The sequence below is a fragment of the Acanthochromis polyacanthus genome, chromosome 7, assembly GCF_021347895.1.
Source record: "Acanthochromis polyacanthus isolate Apoly-LR-REF ecotype Palm Island chromosome 7, KAUST_Apoly_ChrSc, whole genome shotgun sequence".
Classification (NCBI taxonomy): Eukaryota; Metazoa; Chordata; class Actinopteri; family Pomacentridae; genus Acanthochromis; species Acanthochromis polyacanthus.
In genome coordinates this window covers 33974455-33997687 of record NC_067119.1, presented here as the reverse complement: position 1 = coordinate 33997687, position 23233 = coordinate 33974455, and the positions used below count along the sequence as shown (strand labels likewise).

The following is a 23233-nucleotide window of genomic DNA, read 5'->3' as shown; positions in this document are numbered from 1 at the left end:
TGTGAGTTTGGCAAGGCCAGTGTAGCAGGACGGGCCATAGCAGACCCCCACGGCGCCCCACCGGCTCACAGCCCCACTTCCCCCACGACCACCCGCCCCCCCCATCCTCCCCCGCAACCCGGCCCCCCCCGCCCCCCGGCCCCCAAACCCCCGCCCCCCCACCATCCCACCCCCCGCCACCCACCCACGCCCCCCCCTCCCCCACCATGCCGCCCACCCACAACCCACCCCCAACACCCCCCGGCCCCCCCCACCAGGCCACCCCCCCACCCCTCGCCCAGCCACCCCACCCCACCCCATCCAACCACACCATCCACACCACCCACGCCACCCCTCCCACACCCAAATCCGGGAGGCCACCCGCTCACCGGAAAACAGCACCAAGGGACCGGGCAACAGCACTGAAAGGGCAGACGAGCCCAGCCCACCTCCGGCCGCCCAGAGAGATGCGACCCTGAGGGAGGGAGGGAGGGAGGGAGAGGAAGGAGCACCAGGGGAGGCGCAACAACCCAGGCCCTCGGGCCCGGCAGGGAGAAGCCCCGGAGATCACGCCAGTAAAACTATTGTGAGTTACCCTGTTACTGAGTTCACCAGTTCCCCAACTGGTGAACACTAGCCCTGCACCGTGAATGTGACGCACCCAAGTGTATATACAAGTATGTGTGGTGTCTTCGGATTGGGGGTCGGTGAGGCAGAGCACAGGGTAACGAAACCCCCCCTCAGTCTCACCGCAAGCCCAAAATGTGAATGTGTATGTGGTGCGTTAAAATTGGGGGAAGAAGTGTCAGGGTGGGGGCATAGACGGGGGGGCCACAGCACAACACTGCACGGGGGCCTATCCCATCTAATGACGTCCCACCCCATAACCACCCACCCCCCAGGTAGTGTGGTGCATTAAAATTGGAGGGGAATTGTGGAGTAGGAATAGTACCTCTCCACCCCCCCCCCCCAAGGGATGTGTTGTGTGCCCTATGTGTATATTTACAAGTTGTATTGTGCGAAACTTGTGAAGTGATTTAAGAGGAGCGATCAACGGGGCCCCACCCAGCCAGGCGGAGGGAGGTGTGCGCGCGCCCAGTGCCCCCCATACACCCCCCCACCCCAATCCCCAACCCCCCACCCCCCCCAGCCCCGGCGCCCCAGCGGGCAGACGGCGCAGGCCAGGCCAGAACGCCCCCGTGCACCGCACCCGGTCCCCCTCCCCCTACCCTCCTCCCTCTCAGCCCCCCAAGCCCCCCCACCCCATCCCACACCCATCCCCCGCCCCACCCCCCAGGGGGAGGGCGGAAGGCAGGAGAAGGAGGGGGAGGAGGAGACGACAAGAAAGGAGAGGACAGGCAGCAGAGCGGGAAGACGAGGGGGAGGGAGGGGGCGAGGGAGAGGGGACAAGGAGGCGGAGGAAGACGGGAGGAGGGAGGCGAGGGGGGAAAAAGGCAAGGAGGAGGAGGGGGAGAGGAGAGGGTACCACGGGGCACCCAGAGACCCACCAGGCCGGAACCGCAACCGCTAGCCGAAGAGCAACAGGCCATGCCGGAACAGCGCCGCCCCGAGCCCCCGGGCAACACCCCCGCACAGCACCCGCCGCGGGCACCGGGAGACGGCCGAGACGCATTGCGACCCAGCAGAGACCCAGGGGGCAGCACCGATCCAGACGGCCGCCAGGCCACCGCAAGCGCCAAGGGAACCACGGGAGGCCAACGACACCACACAAAGCGGCCACCCCTATGAAGAGAACACGACAGGCGACCCAGCCTGACCGGGCGCCAGACCCAGACGACCGCCGGGCCGCCACCCACAACATTTTTAGTCGCAGATGGCGACCTGGCGGGCGCCCAAACCAGGCACCCGACCGAACCGAACCGCCCACCATGCCCCCCCACAGAAGCAGCCACCCCGCAGGACGCCACCAGCCCCCCACGACCCCCGACCCCCGAGGCGACCCGGCGCCCGCCCAAACCGAGCGCCGCCCGGGGAACAAGGCCAACCACACCGAGCCACAGGGGACAGCACCTGGAAGATTAGCCAAGCATGCAGTAACACCAAGCTAGCCATTCATGCATATAGACAGAGGATCCTGGGGAGTTGTTGACTGTAAGTTGTCGTCGATACGGCCCGCTCGATCCTGCTGACAGCGACTGTCGTGGTTGTTTCTTTGACTAAGTTGTGTAGTCCTGTGGTTCCTTTTGTCTGGACAAAAGAATGTGACTCTGCGTTCAATGCTGCAAAGTCTCTCCTCTGTTGTGCTCCTGTACTGGCTGCACCCAACTTCTCTTTGCCTTTCAAACTTGAAGTGGATGCTAGTGCCACTGGAGCTGGTGCTGTGCTCCTGCAGGATGGCGAAGGGGACGTGTGCCACTCTGTTTGCTACTTCTCTGTGAAGTTCAAGAAACATCAGTTGAACTATTCTACAATTGAGAAGGAAACCCTGGCTATGCAGTTAGCCCTCCAGCATTTTGAAGTGTACATTGGTTCTTCTCCTGTCACAGTTTACACGGACCATAACCCTCTGGTGTTCCTGGTGCCAGATGTACAATCATAACCAACGGTTGATGCGCTGGTCCCTCTTGGTCCAGGAGTACAACCTCAACATCAAGCACAAAGAAGGTGTTGACAACATAGTGGCTGATGTACTGTCCGGTGGGTGAGCATTAGTCTTGTTTCTGTCCTTGAAAAGGAATATGTATAGTGATACATGTAGAAAATAGGCATGTATAGACTTTTGTATTATTCTTGTTAACAACTAGTCTTAGTACTAGTCTGTTCTTATGGGAGGGGGTGTTACATGCCCTGTGCGTTGGTGTGCTGTTTTGTGTTCTCTCTCTCCCTCTCTCTCTCTCCAGGCTCCTCTGCTGCTGTGAAGGTGTGGCAGGTGCTGGTGATTAGTCTGATTGCTGCTGCTGTGAAGGTGTGGCAGGTGCTGGTGTTGTAGGAGAGAGCTGTGGTCTCTCTCTCGCTCTCTGGCCTCTTCTCTCAGCAGTCCTGCGTGGAGCAGTGGTGACCTGTCGGCTTTGTGGAGCTGTTTGTGAGATTTGCAGGCCTCCAGTGGTTGAGGAGCCTGTTGTTGTTTGGTAGCTTCCTTTGTTCTTTGGCTTTTTAGGTTTACCAGGCGGTATATGGGCTTCCCTGTGGTTTTGAAGTTATCAAGTTGTGTAAATAAACATTCATCACCTTTTCTTTTCATAATTGTCTCAATTTTCTTTATTTAACCTGGGTTTTAAATCATTGTTACTTTCTTCATCCCCTTTAACATCTGTTAGATCGTAACAAGTGCCAAGCAAGAAAAGCAAACTGTGGCGATGGGCGTGGGAGAGCTCAGCTGCAGGGGAGAGAGGTGTGGAGGCGAGTGTATGGAAGCAGCGTCAGGTTAATTGACACAGGTGGTATCAGTTAGGCTGACCTGATTACCTCCACAGTAGCAGGCTGGAGCAGAGGACAAAAGACAGACGAACAGAGAGGACAAGGAGACACACGGGCGGAGGACAGCGGACAGGACGAGGTCCGGTGGAGCGGGCAGCTTACCGGACGAGATCCTGTGGATAGTCAGGCTAATGCTGAGACTGTTTACCGGACGAGAGCCGGTGGAGAGCCGGGCGAACATTGAGACTGTTTACCGGACGAGAGCCGGCGGAGAGTCGGGCTGATGCTGAAACTGTTTACTGGACGAGAGCCGGGCGGACATTGAGACTGTTTACCGGACGAGGTCCGGTGTAGCGCCGGGCAAGTAAGACTGTGTATGTATGGTGGTTGGCGGCAAATAAAAAGAACCTATGTTGCATTGACGAACTGCCGTGGTTATTGCACTGAGAGGACCCACAGACAGGTGATCTGTCACACAAACATTTTTTGTTATGTTGCTTTTATTTTGAAAGGGCATTGTGTGGGTGGAGGAGGATGGGATTTATTGTTCCAAACAAAGAGTGTTTTACCAAAAAAATAAATGAGTTTTTAAAAAAATAAAAACTCCATTTTTTTGAGGGGGGAAGACATGCAGTTGTGTAAAACTGTAATAAAATCTGTTTTGTGTCAGTTTAACTATCACTTTCCATATATGAATTCACAATCAGAACATTTAGATGCAAACAGTTTTTTTTATTTGTGCCTTTGACAGTCACTGACCGACTGACCACAGCAACACACTTTAACGTCCACAGTTGTACTTTCCTCCACACAAACACACCACACAGAAATTCAAAGATGCTTTAAATGCATGCAGACAGACACACGTCACATTTACTGAGGCAGGCACTCGAAAAGAAATCCCATTTTTATCATCTCCTTAAACACAAGGACCTGATGTGAACTGCATGAACTGGTATATTGTCAGGTAGCAGAAGATGCAAAGATGGAAACTAATGCACATGTAGATTTGTTGTCTGATGAGGAAAAGGTATTAATACACAAATATCGTTTGGACAGTCTGCACTTTATTAAAGGTCAGAAATCAACAAATCTGCTTGAGGTTTCATTCAAATCTGGCAAGAATTTAAATAAAACCACTTGTCTGCATGCTTACAACCAGCATTAGCTTGATGATGTGTTTTTTGTGTGCATTACCATCAATGCATCTTCTGCCACCTTTGCCAACACACTAAACTTCACAGTAACAATACTGCAAATCAGCAACCTAACAGGCAAAAATAGCTGTAAACAGTTAAGTAGTGTTTTTTTGTGTATATGTGAGCAACATACAGCAAGGTAAACTGTGAGAAAGTAGAAGAACACATCAAGACTGCAATTGTGGCTGTTTCATTGTCAAAATTCAGAAAAAAAGTCAAATGCATCTCAACTTTTAAGTGCCTTCTGCTCTTATTGTGACATGCAACTACATAATGGTTCAAAAATTATCACTAGTTGACTTTTATTTGATCTAATGTTGTTAATTTATGCTCAGAAATTGGATTTTTGTGTAACTGCTTCAGTTTCTTTCACATTTCAGCCAAAAATCTGAGTTTATTTTTTAAAAAGTTTCTGGAGTTTCTGTGGAATCGTAAAATATTTTAATGTAAATGGCCTAGAAAGTGGGTTGACAGGAAAATGTTTGACATATGAAGCACAAATGTCTTAATTAATTTCATATTTTAGGCTCTACAAAAATTCTGGCAAATCAGAGATGGCTGAGCACAAAGTGTTTTTAAAAATGTGAGGATTTGAGATGGAATGACGTATAGATGTGTAGTCACAACAACTACATTTGTTTGTGCCCAGCTTCAACTCATTGCCAAAGAAATAAATCAAGCTAGACCCAGATTTGGATGAAGAAGGAATCTGTGCGAAATTTCCACCCTGATTGAATGAATTACTTTAGCGAAAAGATCAGTCCAGAACAAATGTTTCAAACTAAAAGGGGCAAAACAATTACAAGACACTAAGATAAACATTTTCTGCAGCATAATCACAAGACAAATATCTGGTGAGTTGCATAATTCAAAAACATGAAATATGTCATTATTCAGTCAGTGCAAAAAGTTCAGGAGTCAGTCCTGCTCTGAGTCATGCAAGTAGTCAAAGTGGTTAAAAGACACAGCGTGCAAACTAGCAAAGTACTGAGTAACAGGCAGAATCTAGATAATTTCATCTGAAACAAAACATTAAAATATTAGAGGCTGACTAAATATCAGTTTGACCAACTGTCAGATCTGGAGATGTAAAATTTAAACAATATTTTTGACCAGTAGTCAGCAGCGTTACCAGTAATGATGAGGTCTAGTGAAGAATATTCCATGTGCAGATTGAGCTATTTGCCACTTTGCCATTTAGCTATTGTGCAGTTCTCCTTATAGACGTAGGCTCATTCTTAAATCTGGCCAGCAGTCAGTAACCGTCACAGATGTTTTTGTCATGGTGGCCCATTGCTAGCTAAACCCCCACAATGCTCTGTACTTGCTCTGTGTCATGGAAGTTGTCAGTGTAGACCAGAGTGATTAAAAGATACAGCATGCAAAATAAGAAAATGCTAAAGTAACAGGCCTGACAACATTAGGGGTCAACAGATTATGAGATTTAGGGATGCACAATTAATAAAAAATAAATTTACAAAAACCTAAACCAAAAGCTGGTAGCATCATCACTCAATTAGTTATTCAAACGAGTGTTAGGATATTATTCCATGTGCAGACAGTTTTTTGTTTTTGTTTTTAGCTATTCAGCAGTTCTTTAAACTTAGGTTCATCCTATGATTGTGAACTTCGACTAGAACCCATTAACTGCTACAGAAGTCTTTGTAATGGTGGCCCACTGTGAAAAATTGGGTCAATAATAAAGTCAATAGGCCTGGTAAATACTATTCTATCTGCAGACAGAAAATGTGATAGAAACATGTGACGTTCACTGTACAAGTGGGCTTGATGAGCTGTTTGGCTACAGGGTGGATGACATTGTAGACTTAGGCTCATAAGCTCTGGCAAGAAGTCCTTAACAGTCACATGAATTTTTGTTGTGGTCAATTGGGAGCTAAAGAAAGTATGTCAATAATTATGTCATTAAGTCTTGTAAATATAACATCTGAAGATAAAAAATGTGATAGAAACGTGATGTTCACAATAAAAGTGGGTTTTATGAGCTATTGGGCTGTAGGGTGGTTGACCTTGTAGACTTAGGCTCATCATTTACTCATAAGCTATGGCAAGAAGTCATTAACAATCTCAGAAGTCTTTGTCATGGTGGCTTGTTGCTAGCTAAACACTCACAGTGCTGTCTGCTTGACAAAGCAAAATTTCTCGCTATCTGAGTGACCGCTTCCTCGGGTCACTACAACATTAAACAAAAAGAGGTGGAACAACCTGGAACCCCAATTAAGAGCTAACTTTAGCAATTTGTTATTTCTAATTATTGCAAGAAAATTCATGAGTATGCTACGAACAAAATTTAATCAGGTATGGCACTCAAGTAGGAATATTTCTAAGCATTTATTAATGAAAGCATTACCAGAAGGTTTAGGTAGCAACATTACCCTATCTTGTTTGGCTAAAACACTTAAAATATCTTTACAAAGGGTTGCATGTCCCCTGTAATAACTATGCCGTCCCAATAGAATGTTTTTCACACCCTGATTCACAGTTCTTTACTCTGTTCACAAATATTTTGTGTTACCTTTTTGAGTTGATAATAAAGACTGACAATTTCTGGAAAGAAGAATCTCTTTAGCTAATTTGAAAAATATATAAATTTGAACTAGCAGAAAAATGGCCAGAAAACTTCAGTTAAGCAAAGAAAAAAGGATTGAAATTCAGGTTCTGAAAAAAGAAGGCTATTCTACAAGACAAATTGCTCAGAAAGTCAAAGTCTCACAAAGTGGAGTTGCAAAAACATTAAAGAGATATGAACAGAAACAGGTTCACATGAAGACAGATTTCGTTCTGGTAGAAGCAGAGTCACGTCTAAAGCTGCAGATAAGTTCATCAGGGTCACCAGTCTTCGAAATAGACAAAAGACAGCCCCAGAAATAAGAGCTCAGCTAAACTCAACCAGGAGCAATAATGTGTCAGTGGATACTGTGCGGTGTAGACTGCGGGAATCTGGTCAGAAAGGCAGGGTAGCTGCCAGGAAACCACTGTTAAGAAGGCAGAACATAAAGAAGAGACTTCAGTGGGCTAAAGTACGTTTGATGTAGGGCTGGAGAACACTTGAGTCCTGCGTGTGTTGTTCCCACAGTAAAGCATGGTGGAGGTAGCGTGATGTCTGGGGCTGTTTTGCAGGGGGACAGACTGGTGATCTGCACAAAGTCACAGGAATTCTAAATAAGCATGGATACCACAGTATCTTACAGAGGCATGCCATTCCCTCTGGGCTGCGTTTAGTGGGACAGCCATACACACTACAACAAGACAACGATTCAAAGCACACCTCCAAACTGTGTCAGAGGTATCTGGCCAAGAAAGAAGAGGAGGGAAAGATAAGGATTATGACTTGGTCAGCTCAATCCCCTGACCCTAACCCCATCGAACTTGTATGGGATGAACTGGACAGAAACATCAAGAACAAGCAACCCACAAGTGCTGCAAACCTTTATGAGATATTGGCAGAAGCATGGGAGGAAATTTCAAGTGATTACCTCATGTCACTGATTGCAAGAAATGCCTCAAATTTGTCAAGCAGTTATCAAAGCTAAAGGAGACTATTTTGATGAGTCACAGATTTAGACAGCTTATTAACAGTATTATATGCAAGATGCTTCAATTTTGTTTTCAGTATTCTTATCTATAGTTCTAATGTGATTAGAAATGAAACATGGCTAAATTGCGCTCATAATTTAGGTAATATAAACCAATCACAGAAAAATTAGGGGCGAGTCCAAACTTTGGCCTGGTAGTGTATATCTAATCAACAACATGTATTTTCAATTGGTTAAAACGTTAATGGCAAACAATCAATTTACATGCTTAATTGGATCTGATATTCAGCATTTGTCCAATTATCTATAACGTTATTTTGTGCTATCTGATTGGTTATGCATCACAAGTAACAGCTTATCAACACTGACAAATTAAAGTTGATGAGTTCTCTTAATTTAACATCAAAAAATGAAGCCCTTTCAACAAAATTATTCTAAATTTTTACGCTAAGATTTTCATTATTACAGCAGGTATCTGGTCTTCTTGATAACTAATAATCGGCATCTGCCCAGAAAAAAGAAAAGAAAACATATCATTTGACCCCTAGAAACATAAAAACCTGTGGGAAAGATATCGTCGGCTTTCAGTGAACAGTCCTGTTGGTTTACGGGTCTGCTCTTCTCCTCACTGGCTTGTACATAAATGATGTTTTAAGGATGACAGACAATCCTGTTCACATTTCACAGTGACTCAAATCAAAAAGCCATCAAGTTCAGAGCAGTGGAGAAAGTGAAACAAACAAAAAAAAAAACTGGTCCAAAGTCAGGAGGGGTTAGGTATCAGCAGGGGGCGCTTCGTTGATCATTTAACTGACCATCTCTTTAAATGCAGCCTCTCAGTCGGCTCAGCTAGTAATTCTCACATTTGGGCTGCAGGTTTAAGGTTGAGTGGAGAAGCAATGGGAAACCACTGCGAACAGCCGAGACAAATGTCAGTCAAGGTAAAAATCCATCAAATGTTCCACTTAATATCAATATGGCGCAAAAGTGTCACAGTAGAGTAAAATGTCTACACTTCTGAATTACTCATCTAATCCAGACTATGTATTTTTTTTCCTTCAAAACCAGACAAAATGCACCATAAGGCACTTCTGCTTTGGCATAACACGGCCATAGTGGTTGCCGCAGTTACCTCCGACCTTGTTCATCCTCTTCCTTGGGTTCATCTTTCCCCTGTATGAAGCAGTAAAGCAGGGTTGGTTTGTCCCTGAAGCAGTGCTGTCCTGTCAAATGATCCAGCACTCCTCCCTGCTGAAGACAAGCGCCGTAGATTTCAGCCTCGATCCGCCCGGAGCAGAGGCCTTGTTCAAGCAGCCAGTTCACCAGGTTGCTGCCTCGAAACATGACTGAAGTAAAACCCTGCTGGTTCTCAGTTTGGTTGGACTGAAGTTGGGAAATCTGTTCCTCGGGTGCACTGGGATTGGGAATATGTAGTCGGTGTTTCTTCTCAGACTCTGGGTGAAGTTGGGATGAAGGCGAATGCTGGCCATTGGATTCAGCAGGATCTTGATTTTCATGAAAGGGGTACAGATATTGCGACTCATGGCTTAGTTGCTCCTGAAGGTGTTGGGATTGACGGGAAGGGGAATGTCTCAAAACTGCACTATAGACCTCACGCCATCCTCCAAACCTGTTACTATCAGAGGAAGGATTCACCTGTCGAAGCATTCACACTCTCCCCTGAGCCGCTAAGGCCAACAAAGAAAGATGGAGGGAGGGAGGGAAGGAAAAGGGGCAGGCAAAAGAAAAAATAAAGGAAATATGAGGGGGAGGATTAAAAGGATTAATAAAGAAAAGAGAAGGGAAACATCAGAAGAAAAGCAAAGATAAGTCTCATAAGGGTTCAGCATAAGAGTTTTAGTAGAATTTTAGTAGTTTTGTAGTTGGTAAATTTAATATTTGCCATCTATAAGGAATAAAACAGTATAAATGGGTATTTTAAGAAAGTGGTGAAGAGGAAACTCCAGTAAATGCAGCAAACAGATTATCAGATACCATGCAAAGTGGATTCTGCGAACAACAGTAATAATTTCGACAGAACCAGTTTTTAGAATTTCTCATGCAGGGACACAGTTATAAAGTTCAGATCAAAAACAAAACAAAATCAAGAGTGGATCATTTTTTCCCTACATGTTGAAGTCAAATGTATTCAACCTTTGAAAGAAAAAATGAATTCCAAGCTGATAGTTTAGATCATGTACATGCGATTTCCAATACAAAGACAAAATTTCCTGCAAAACACATGCAAATAAATGACAAAAACACGATAATTGATATTCATACCTGCGAGTGTGCACTATGTCTTGTACACACTGGTCTTTGTGGTAGCGGACAAACTGAGTGCAGGTGAGTCGGACCTCCTCTGGTACAGCTGAAGGACTCAGTTCCTCAGTTTCTCTGCCCTGCCAAAGACTGAGCAGCCTGAACAAGACATAAACACTCATAGTGCTGACTTCTAATATACTGAGTCAATGGACAAGTTCCTGAGGTCTTAAGCTCACCTCTTCTTGAAAGGCAGGATGATGAGGTGTCTGTCCAGACCAAAAATCCCAAAGGATAGGAAACCCTATAAAAAGTGAAAGAGAAAAACTGCATTTAAATAGCAGCTAAACATACAGCATATTGTCAAGTGGATACTGACCCAATTTTTGTTATTTCAGACATTTATGAAGACTTATTTAAGCTACAGTTATATAATAAATATGGGCTTAAAGTGCAGAGTTTCCACTTTATCTTGAGGGTTTTCCCATTAAAATTTGAAGAAGGTTTAAGGAATTACAGCTCTTTTTATATGTTGCTGCTTCTTTATCAAGTGACTCAAAATGGACAGCTGTTGGATATTCTCTTATTTCTTGATCAATTAAGCAGTTGATTCCAAATGTTGCATTTGGAACCTGTTGCTGTAAAACCCACAACAAGAGGTCAAAGAACTTTCCACTGAAAAAGTCCATCTTCAAAAAGCCCATCCTCATAAGCCAAATTTAAAAAAAACAAAAACGAATCTGCCAGAGAGGCAGCAGGAAAATTATGAGTGGAAAAATAAACAATTTGGTGCATTGTGGGAAAAAAAACAACACACTGGGGAACTTATGAAGCAAAAGATTTAGGAGCAAACAGATCCGAGAGTGAGGAGCAGAAATTTTCATTGCTCCACTATGCCAACATGCTCTGCTCAATCGCTTTATTCATGATTATGTAAATGTGTTCAACTGCACACCTTCTCACTCAGTGGCTTTTATTTAATTATTTTATATATTGTAGATTAATACTGAAGACATCAAAACTATAAAATACACTGGAATTATGTTGTAAACAAAATAGCCTTAATCTGCAATGTAGAAAATAATACAAATAAATAAAAAGCATTGAATGAGAAGGTCTGTCCAAACTTTTGACTGGTAGTGTACATTTGAGCCCATGAAAATCGAGGCCTAATTAAAAATAGTTGCAATTTCCAAATATTAATGTGGTATTTTTCTTCAACTCCTGGCATTAAAGTTGAAGGTCTTGATTGTGTTTCGATAGTTTACATTTTAAAATCTATTGTGGTGGTGCTGTAGAGCAAAAAAATATAAAAATTGTGCTATTAATTAAACTGTATATGGACAGATAGTTGTTTGTCTATATATGTAGCCCTGTGACAGACTGGCGACCTGTCCAGGGTGTCCCCTGCCTTTGCCCGAGTGAGCTGGGATAGGCTCCAGCACCCCCCGCGACCCTAGTGAGGATAAAGCGGTGTATAGAGGATGGATGGATGGATGGATGGACAGACAGAGGAAGTGGTACCTGTCCATAGTTGGCCACAGCACAGAAGAACTGCAGTTCAAGGTAAAGTCTTCCTGGATCTTTGTTGAAGAGCCACCACAGACAGCTGGACAGGTTCTATAGACAGACAATCATCAGACATCAAGACTGTTTGTGCAGTTTCTCGTATTAAATTTATACAGCTCAGCTATGTAGAGTAAAAGTAGGGGTTGGTGATCTGGCCACACAAGATCATGTGATGATCTTTGGGTCAGAATCACAACTGTCTCCCCACAGATTTAACCGAACTCAACAACTCCTAAATCTCTGCATCCTGACTTTGCTTTGATTTTACTCTCAAAGTAGTGATTTGCTAGCCTAGCCATGCTACACCCATGTTTCTGACGGCACAAGGGTCTAGGGAAGCTCGACAGGGAGGGAGGCGGGCTAAAAGGTTGTCTATCAAATCCCTCTGCAGCAATTGGGTAGGTATACAACCAATCAACGCAACGAATAGGCTGACGTAGTTCCGAGAGCACCGGCGGATTGTGGCTAAGTCCCATTAGCTTCCCAACCAGCGGAGCCGCGGAGCCAACTGGTATATTAAGGATTTGCCATATCCCGTCGGCATAAGTCCAAATATGTCTTTCTTCTCAATGAAACACTTAAGTGCCGTCCTTTGTTTATCTTTCAAGCTGAATTTTAGCTTCACATCTTTAAGGGCTGTGGCCAAAGCCGAGTCGAAAGATAACTGTTTATTGTGCGCTGGTTGTTTCTGTCAGAATCGTCATGCCTCTGTCGTCACTTCGTTACGCCCGCCTTCTGACTCTACACTTCATAGTGATGGTCCGGCCAGTTTTAGGAGAATCCAGCCTCGAGCCTTATGGAGGGTAACTAGACCCTCCCTGGCAGAGAATTAAATTCGTTGCCGTGGGTTGTCTAGCGCGGCTAGGCTAGTGATTTGCAACTCTTACTGTCACTTTCACTCTTTATTTGAAAATTCTATCATATCGTAACTAGGTAACCCCAGCTGTCGGCCATTTCTCTACCAGCTGGCTGCAAGTTTTTGTGGCATTCCTCAGCGTCATTCAGTTTGCTTCTCTGGTAGGTTTCTTGCCTCACAGGAGAAAACTTACTCTATTGTTTTGGACTGCAGCCGGCAACGATAGTCAGCTTTCTAATCACAGTAAGACTCTGTAGTGTCCTTGTTCTACCTGCACCATTGGAGAGCTTGCCATAGCAGCACATAAAACAGTTCTAACCCTGCTACAGGTTCTGGTTGGAGTAGAATTACTACTGATGCCACCTGGAGTCTAATATGGTGATGCTGAAGCTCATCTGCAAAAGGAAACTCACTGAAGTGGCAGATGAATGACAGCGAGGACCGCCTGGTTTTAAAACTAGAGAGGGGCAGCTGGTTTAATTCTTACATATAACGCTCTTAATGACAAGATCAGCATGAGAAGATAATCTGTGAAATTATGATAATATAAGGTAGCCCACCCTCAAATGGTACAATATTAAACTGAACAGTAGCATGTACTGTAGCATATTATGATATACAGGAAATTTGCAGGAGACAGAGATACCTTTATACCCCAACACAACTTTTAGTTAGGAATTCTGTATCTTCTTTCATCACTTACATACAGGAAATAAATGTCCTTCCCAGTAATGCTTGTTAATTACGGTAGTTTTTCAAATGACAGCAAACAAAAAACAATGTTTAGTGCCCCAAAAAAAGGTAGAGATTGTGACATTCAATGTGTGAAACTTTTGCTGGTACGTTTCTTTAAATATGCAGAGATATTGGCCGTTTCTCAATATGCATTCTCGTCCGTACTTGCGGTCTCGCGTTCTCGTGAAACGTCATCAATACTGAAAGTATGAGTACTGTTCCAATTCAAAGAACGCATCTGATCGAGAACGGAAGTAATACCCGGAAGTGTTCTCGCTCCGCCCACATTTATTGAGACTGCATCGGATCAGACTTGTGGACTTGGAGCAGCCAAATAACTCATAATGCATTTCTCGCTGACCAATGGTCAAAGGCCAAGGGGGAAACTTTCAGAGGTAACAGAATATTTTTTGGGACTACTACTGTTATGATACAAAATGTAGTTTTGAGATTATTTCAGGAAAGAAAGTAGTTGTGCAAACATCAAATATGTGGTCACTTTATTCAGATAAAGCCCGTTTAAAATTTAGTCCAACAGTGTCAGAAATGTGAGGCTCCAGTATATACGGCTATGAGCGGACGGTCAGCACTCAGTGTAGCCGCCGAGAACAGCCTGATGTCTGTAGGACTTTTAGAAGTCTGCCGCTGGCTCTGATGGTTCTATAGCAGTTAAACGAGGATATAAGTAGCTTTACGATTTTCTAATGGTCACACTTTGGCCTCATAGTACGGAGCCCCTAAGGTGCCACGGAGGAAAAAAAATATAAATCGTGCACACGAGATATGTATTCGTGCACACGCAATACTAAAGCGTGCGCTCGAGATACTTATTCGTGCTCACGTTTTAGCTTAAACGTGGGTACGTTTAAACTAAAACGTGAGCACGATATATTAAAACGTGTGCACGTTTTAAGATAAAACGTCAGCCGGCGGGAGGAGTACTCAGATTTGGGCCGTGTCATTGATTTTATACAGGAACAAACAATTACAAGGTCCGGGGAAGATGCATGGATATCGGTGAATGTTCACTAAGTGCCAAGAAAATGGCCTAAAAGTCAAGAAGGAAGAAGTCTGACTCATACTGACCGAGCTGGATCCAGAGGGGTCAGCATTCAGACAGCAACGGAGACTGTACAGAAGACAGTACTTCTCAAAGGGACCTCTGGCACATCGACTCAAACTGAAACCTTTTGGTGTGTGTATTAATGGGTGTATCGATGGCTTCTCTCGCAAAGTAATTTGGCTGAATGCCTACAAAACAAGCAGTGACCCAAAAGTGATCGGAGGCTATTTTGTCGAAGCTTTAGAGACATTAGGTAAATATCTGTGCGGAGCTGTTCATGGTCCTGAATATTACTGACCTTTTTACCAGAGCTGTCCTTACTGATTAATCCCCTTATTTAGTCAGACAAGCAAATCAAAGTAAGAATAACTTTGCACAACAGAAAACAGAGCACAGAGCTTAAAATAATGTTTTAAAACAGAATAGTTATACTTTATGTTGCGGGTTAACTTAAAACAGCATGTCGCTGGACATAACGTGATGCCTAACTAAAAAAGTTACTGGCAAAAATCCTAGATAATATGCTCCTGGCATGAGAGCCGTTATATAGGCTATGTTCCACAGTTATCTCAAACTGAATGAAATTTGCAATCATTTTACGCGCAAGGGAGGGAGAAAGCAGGGGTCTACGTGATACGCAGGTATACGCCGCATACCCACGAGAAAATTTTTCAAATTTCCGTATACCCACTTAAAAATGCGCAAAGATACATATACCCCAACCCGGTTTCACAAAGATTTGTGAAACTGTCATGTAAATTAATCTATGGTTTCGTGCGCACCAACACGATTTTCTCATGTTTTTCGTGCTGCATACAACGAAATTCAAACCAATGTATTTCAAGCGGAGGATATTTCGTGCCACTCAGAACGTATTTCAAACGGATGTGCTACAACCGGAGAAACTACTGCAACGACGGGTTTGATTTTATTTTCATATCTGAATCTTAATCACACCCAGTGGTGTAGTCTATGTGATAGGCAGGTATATGCCGTATACCCACTATAAATTTTCCAAATTTCCGTATACCCACTTAAAAATGCGCAAAGATACGTATACCCAGGGGTGTAAACAAGCAGGTATACGCCTTATATCCACTAGAAAAGGTCCTGAATTTCCATATAACCACTTAAAAATGCGCAAGCATATGTATCAGTATGTTTTTTGACATAACGTTCACTTTCCCGTTCATAAGTTCGTCTTCTCTGTGTTAGGAAGCGGAGAAGCTGGATGGGGCGGGGGAAGGTGTCTGTCTGAGAACAGGACTCACTAAAGGCCGACTGCGGTCCGGATCCGGACCCAGACGCCGTCTATACGGGTGTAAATTTGACAGGTCGCTTCTATTTTACCGGTGCAGCGTTCCAGTGTTTATCATTGGTCTGTCAGCTCAGAAACGCACAGACCAATTATGTACGACGGGTCGGCAAGTAGATGATAGTAGATTGAATAGCGGGCCAACCTGCGGGGGGTGTGCTCCGATTCCGCGAGCGTGGGGGGGGGGGGGCGATACCGCGAGCAGCGGAGCTTCTACAGCTGATCGCTGCTGCTTGGGACACACGTCTCAATTCTGATCACAGATGTATTAAAAATGACTCCCGAGACACACACGTTTTGCACACACTGTTGCTTCAGTAAAATCTGGCTGGTACAACCATGTCCGACCAGTAGCGCAGACGCGGAAATGCCCAGGAGCAGCCGACCACGCGAGTTTCGTGTTGCGGTGACGGACTGGCTTGGCTACGTGCCAAATCAAATTTTCAAAATCATCTGGCGGGCCAGATATTATTCCTGACGGGCCAGTTTTGGCCCGTGGGCCGCCAGTTGCCGACCACTGATGTACGAGTTCAGGCATCCCACGTGACGCTACTCAGCCAATGACGTCGCTGAATTGTATCGCCACTCTGCCTTCAAAAACCAGCTGAGAGATGACCGACAGAGAGGAGGACAGTAGTGATGGAAGTTCGGTACTTTTCAGAGAGCTTTTGGCACGGCTTCCAAAGAAAAGCTGGCTCTTTCGGCTCCCAATTTATTATTGTTAGTAGCCTCATATTTAGCCTAACCAGGCAAATATGAATCATTTGTGTTTTGACAAACACTTTTTCATTCAGTGTTTTTATGAGAAGCCTTATAATTGACTCATTTTGTGCATTTGTTTTGTTACAAAAACAGGCATTCTTACTTTTGTTTAATATTTCAATCAAAATTTTTTGCACAAAAACAAATGAACAAAACTCTGCACATGAACCCACAGAACCAGAACAGAAACAGAACCAAACTCAGTATTCAAACAGTATAAATGTCCTCAGTGTAGGTTGACATTCAGAAAAATCAGAAGCCCGAGCTTGGATGGGCTGATACCATTTCTTCTTTCAGTGAATATCTGCCGTGTTTTTGAGAAGATTCTCTCAGATGGAAGAAGCTGTCTCTCCTCCATCACCTTCACCAGGTGGGGCAGACTGAGGCCTTGTCCTGCCTCCAGCTCAGTGGGTCGTCTGCTGGTTGGATGAGGGCTTCCTCTAGATATGATCCTCCATTACAACATCAGATGTAGGATTTCTCCTTGCAGCATCTCCTGTAGCTCTTCCATCAAAGAGCCTCCACACAGCAGAAGTTTGAGGTTCCTCCTCCACTTTGTCCTCTAATGGTGGAGGTGTCAGGCTGCTGCTGCTGCTCTTATTCTCTGAAGTGTCTCATCAACAGCTCTGTTGTCACTGAAGGCAAGCTTCTTTAATCTAGGATCCAGTAACATGTTTTCTGCGAGGACAGTGTTAAACTCCATACTCCATTAAGTACGTTAGGAGTCAGCTCTTCAGATTCACTACAAAGCATCGACTCTTAGAGTCGTATCTTTTGCACATTATACATCAGTGGAGGACAGACTGTGGTCCACATGCTGAACATGTTTGGCTCAACATACAGCTGTAAGGCAGCTTTCTCAACTATGAACATAATCAAAACTAAATATTGTTCCAGACTCACCAATGAGTTCCTCTAAATATGTTTGAGAACAGCTCTGACACCATTCAGGCCATGATTCAAAACACTGGCAGGACAAGCAGCAGCTCAGTTCTCCCATTAAGCAGCAGAGATATAAGGGGAGTGATAGAAGACAAGAAAACAATGTCAAAGTGTTCAAATGTTTACATTTATGAGATTTAGGTATTGTTAAAGATGTATAGAAGTTGATTCAGGTTGTTCAGCCACTTTAAAAAAAAAAAAAGTTCTACATTTTATTTTAAGATATAGTTACATAAAAAGTTATTTATTAATAAACGTTGAAATGTTTTTGAACCGTACTGAACTTATTTGATGGTCAGTTTTTGATTACATGCAGATCCTAATGTAACTACCAGGTTACATCTTCATATATCACACTAATTTAAGTTAGACATTATGATGTTCTGGACCTTTGCTTTAATACATTTTCTTTGACAACCCAGTCTCATGGCCAAATGTGAAATACCTACGTCTGTCCACAAAACAAAACGTAACAGTCTCACAATACAGGTCTGAAAATTGTAAAATGTTTACATTTTTTTCTCCCTATTATTTTCTACTGCTTGCCTTGCGTGCCTTGCAGTGTGAGAACATCAATCAAAGCGCACCAAAGTGCATAAAGTCATAGAACACGGTGTGCTGAATGCTCTGGGAGTATGAATGCTCTCAAGTATCATAAAAGTCATTCCCAGTGGAATTCAAGTCTGATATTGTGTGGGACTATTCAGAGCAGTCACATGAAGCACTGTATCTGTTTTCAAGGGTCTAGCCCCATGGGAACCTGCTTTTTTCAGCAGTGAGGCCTACTAGTAGTGATGAAGCCTGAGGCCTTCAAACATGTAAAAAAATTCCTGCTCGGTTATTTTTGGGTCTAGTGACACCAAATCAGAAACACTCCTACTAGACCACCCCCTGACCTTGCATATTTTTTTTCAGAGAGTTAGCTCAAAAGGGGCCCGAGCACGGGCCTGTTTCTTACTTTAATGTCCAAATGCTTCAAAACGGGCTAAAAAGGTCAAAATCTCACACATTCCTGAACCAATTTGGACCAAACTGCACAGGTTCTATATATAGAGGCTAATGTGAACGCTCATGCACGTTTTCAGACCTCCAGGGGCCCTGAAGAAGGAATGAGGGCCAAAAAAACATGTTTTTTGAGAAATGTCCCTCTTTTGCTCTCATTTCTCTTCTGTAACACTCAGAGAGCTGAAACCTGGGATCGGGTACCTCTGAAACATCTAAAATCTAACAGTTTTGGCGCGAGCTAAAACCGGTGTTTTGGCGCGCGCTATCGCGCGATTTCGGAATGAGATTTGCGTTCTAGCGTCCTGAGATTTGGATACAGACCACAACAAAGAGCGATCGCCAGGTAATGTGGAGGTTTTCGTTCACTTCTCATCTCTAGTATGTTGTGGGACACTCATTGAGACTAACGTGCTTTTGCCCCACACTGGGGCAAAAGCACGTTTGGGCGGACTTTGACGCGGGGGGGCCAGCTGCCCCATACTTTTCGCTAGCTGAGCTGCTAAGCTGCCTGCCTGGCTAAACACTGGAGCTTTGTCGAAAATTCATTTCTCCATCACTCACATGTATGAAATTACATATGGAAACAGACCCCGGTTGAAAAAAACGAAGTTCCCCTTTAACACTGTCCTCGCAGAAAACATGTTACTGGACACCTTGGAGCACTCTGACTGTGCCTTCATGGTGGACAACGAGGCCATCTATGACATCTGTCGCAGAAACCTCGACATTGAGAGACCAACGTACACCAATCTGAACAGGCTCATTGGCTAGATTGTGTCTTCCATCACCCCTCGTGCGCGCGAGATACAAATACGCATCTCGTGCACACGATTTATATTTTTTTTCCTCTGTGGCACCTTAGGGGCTCCGTATTATAGTGTATTTTTTTATTGTTCAGAGAAAAATGGGCTTGAAAGAATTTAAAGCTAATATTCATAACATCATATTTTTAATGTTTTACTCAATGACTGTGCTTCTGAATACAGACAGACAGACAGACAGACAGATAGATAGACAGATAGACAGATAGATAAGACAGATAGACAGATACTTCATTAATCCCACAGCGGGGAAATTTACAGTGTACAGCAGCAAATAGAACACTTGAATCAAAGAAAGAGTGCAGCACACAATGCATACATTGCATATATATATATAAATCAGGGGCGATTCTAGGATCAGAGGTTTAGGGGTGCTGAGCACCCAGAGGTGCCTGGCCAGGCAAGATAAATTTCACTGTTTTGTACATTTTAATGCAATTTCATTCCCATATTTGTCAAAGAAAAGCAACACTTTTTGAAAAAGTCTGTGACTAAACCATCCAATCTGATAAAGGATATTTAAATGCTGAGTCACAGCAAAGGAGGAATGCTCTGGAATCTTAAAAGAAACCTATCACAACCCTAATTTCTTGGAAAAGTGACTAATTTAGGTGCAGCAGCTCCTTAACATACACATAAATAGCATGTATGTTTCTGGAGTAAACCAGCCCCCTATACAGAGTACCAAAAACACCAAAAATGGACCTTGGCCTTTATTTTTGACTTTTATTTGAAATGCAATGCACAGCATCTCTTTCTTTGGTCTGCTCTCTCTCATCTTCCCGAGTCTCTCCCTGTTCTTCTGCTCCTTGTATAGTGAAATTAAGCAAATATTAACCTCTTAAGTCCGGTCGGCCCAAGAAATCCTGGCGTTTTTTTCTGAAAATATGGGCTTAAGAGGTTAAAGCATACAGATAATTAGGAAAATGTAATGAAGATGTCCTGTTTAAATTGAAGTCCACTGATATCTGTTAAGTGTGCTTCTGGAAAGCATTTACTGTGGGGAGAACACATAATTTCCATGACATATATGTAAAATTAGATTGTGAATGGAATGTTGTTCTTTGTCATCTTAACAGTTGCTGTTTGTGTGCCACTATTCTCTGTTTGCTTTCTTACCTGGTTCTTCCTGACCTTGCACTCTCTCTTCTCCTTCCCCTTTTTCATCTCTCCCTCTTTGGACTGACAATCATACACAAATAGATTGTATTCAACTAGATGAAAAACTATTAGAAAAAATACCAATAAGAATACAAATAAATAACGTCCTCTCTCTCTCTCTCTTTGTGCTGTCAGCCTAAAGGCAAATAACCAAACAATGCATTTTATATCTAATAAGAGATATAAACACTGATACATTGATCCAACTTACAACATTACTCATGAGAGATAAACCATTTCATCTTACACTCTTACCTGATCCTGGCTCTTTTTTTTTTTTTTTTTTTTTAAACAGTCTTATGTCCATGATGAGGCTGTCTGTCTGTCCACACACACAATTGGAGTTATAATGTTAATGGACATCCAGTCAGTTAGCTAGTCAGTAGCACCTTGGCTTTAATATTAACACATGCACTGTCACAACAGCTAGCTTGTCTCGGTCCAGTTCAAACAGACACTGACCACCTGTAACGTTTTTGCTAGCTAGAAAAAACGTCTGCTAACTCCTACCTAACAACATAAACAGTAACCTGTGATTAAATGCAGCAAAAACGAGGACTTGTAATGATAATAATGTGTTGGTATTGAGTGGTAGAAGTTAAGAATTGTGCCACGTATCCTGATTTAAACCAGGTACTTGCACGGCTACGAAACATGTCCTTCTGTGGGAGGCAGCGCTTAGCTCTGCAGGGAAAGCGTAAAGGCTCAGAGCTTGAGTTGGGAAAGTTGGACGGGATCAAACCATTTTTGAGGCAAGATAGGGGGAGAGGAGTGCCGTATTTTTGTTGTTAAAACATTATGTATCAACCAAGTGGTGTATGATTTTTACACTTTTCTGGTTTGTTAAAAAAAAAAAAAAACAAGGACATGCAATACAAAAAAAATCTCTCAAACTTTAGGGGTGCTTGAGCACCCCCAAAAATGGGCTAGAAACGCCTATGATATAAATAAAAAATATTTTCTTCAGAAGAAGAACAGAAAGCAGTATTTACAGCAAATTTTTTATGAAATTGCACAGCATCATTATATACATTTTTTATTGCACAGGTGGGAGGTGTCCTCCATGATAGACAACAGCTTTGTCATCATCCTCCTGTCTCCCACCACCTCCACAGGATCAAGGGGCAGCCCAGGACAGAACTGGCTTTCTTTACCAGTTTGTTTAGTCTCTTCCTCTCTGCAGCCATGATGCTGCTGCTCCAGCAAACCACTCCATACATGATGGCTGATGCCACCACAGAATCATAAAAGGTCTTCAGAAGGGCTCCCTGCACCCCGAAGGACCTCGGTTTTCTGAGCAGGTGGAGTCTGCTCTGACCTTTCTTGTAAAGTGCGCTGGTGTTAGTAGTCCAGTCCAGTTTCTTGTTTAAGTCAACACCCAGGTACCTGTAGGAGTCCACAATCTCAATGTCCGTTCCCTGGATGTTCACTGGTGTAGGAGAAGTGTGTCTGTTCCTGCTAAAGTCCACCACCAGTTCCTTGGTTTTCACCGCATTGATCTGGAGGCAGTTCAGCAGGCACCAGTCCACTAAGTCCCGGTTAAGTTCTCTGTACTCCTCCTCATCTCCGTCCGTGATGAGGCCGATGATGGCAGAGTCGTCAGAGAACTTCTGAAGATGGCAGTTTGTGGTGTGATGGGAGAAGTCTGCAGTGTAAAGAATGAAAAGAAAGGGGGCAAGCACAGTTCCCTGTGGGGCCCCTGTACTATTGGCCACAGTGTCGGACACACAGTTCCCTGTCCTCACAAACTGTTGGTGAGGTAATCCAGCAGCCACATTGTGAGGTGAGAGTCCACTCCTGTCTGCTCCAGCTTGTCCCCCAGAAGCGCAGGCTTGATGGTGTTGAAGGCACTGGAGAAATCATAAAACGTGATTCTCACAGTGCTCTTCATCTTCTCCAGGTGAGAGAGACATGTGTGCAGGAGGTAGGTCACTGCATCATCAACCCCGGGCTGGTAGGCAAACTGCAGCGGGTCCAATGATGAGCTCACCAGGGGTCGCAGATAACAAAGGACCAACCTCTCCAGGGTCTTCATCAGGTGGAATGTTAGTGCTGTAGGAATACTGCAAAGGCCCTGGAATTCCTGAGCTGATCAAAACTCAGATAAGCTCCCCCTCTCCAGCACTGACCAACACCCATCTCTATAGGAAGATTGAGACATTTGTATTTCTATATGTTTTCATCCACAGGAAGATGGAGTTCCTGTAAACATTGAACACCTGGAGGAACCTTTTCTTTCTGATGGACAAGGATTCTCAATTATATGCTATGGATGTCTTGTTAATGAACTTTCATGCTAAAATCCCTTTTCAGCTTTAGGAGACCCTCAGCCGGAGACGTCTCTACATTCCACAGATCAGATAAGAAGCCATAAACTTTACAATCTGCTGGAACACAGAGGAAGAGCCACATTCTCTTCAACTGAACTGAAACAAAAGAACACTTGCCAAATTAATATTTCTGATATGTATTTGGTTTTTCCAGATTTACCACAGTTACTCACAGTGTTTCATCTATGACATATTCGAAAATCACATTTACATGTTTTATAGAAGTCGATTTATTAATTTGTGATGTTTAATCATTTCTTCCCCAGGATACTATGATTTTGGACTGAATTCCAGTATTAACC

The 23233-nt window shown here is 43.7% G+C and overlaps 1 protein-coding gene across 2 annotated transcripts in view; it reads right to left on the bottom strand.

The window, feature by feature from the left end:
* The window catches only part of LOC110971185 (integral membrane protein GPR155-like), an 85130-nt gene that overhangs the window by 40827 nt on the left and 21070 nt on the right, over positions 1 to 23233 (bottom strand). The window contains exons 10-13 of one of the 2 annotated variants that reach the window (XM_022221518.2): positions 11897 to 11992; positions 10612 to 10676; positions 10394 to 10531; positions 4069 to 9798 (exon numbers count right to left, since the gene is read on the bottom strand). In XM_022221518.2, coding sequence (XP_022077210.1) covers positions 9750 to 9798; positions 10394 to 10531; positions 10612 to 10676; positions 11897 to 11992 — 348 coding nt within the window. In that variant the 3' untranslated portion in view covers positions 4069 to 9749. Of the gene's footprint in view, positions 1 to 4068; positions 9799 to 10393; positions 10532 to 10611; positions 10677 to 11896; positions 11993 to 23233 lie in introns of those variants that run through there. The other variant, XR_007943094.1, reaches the window with a different exon arrangement.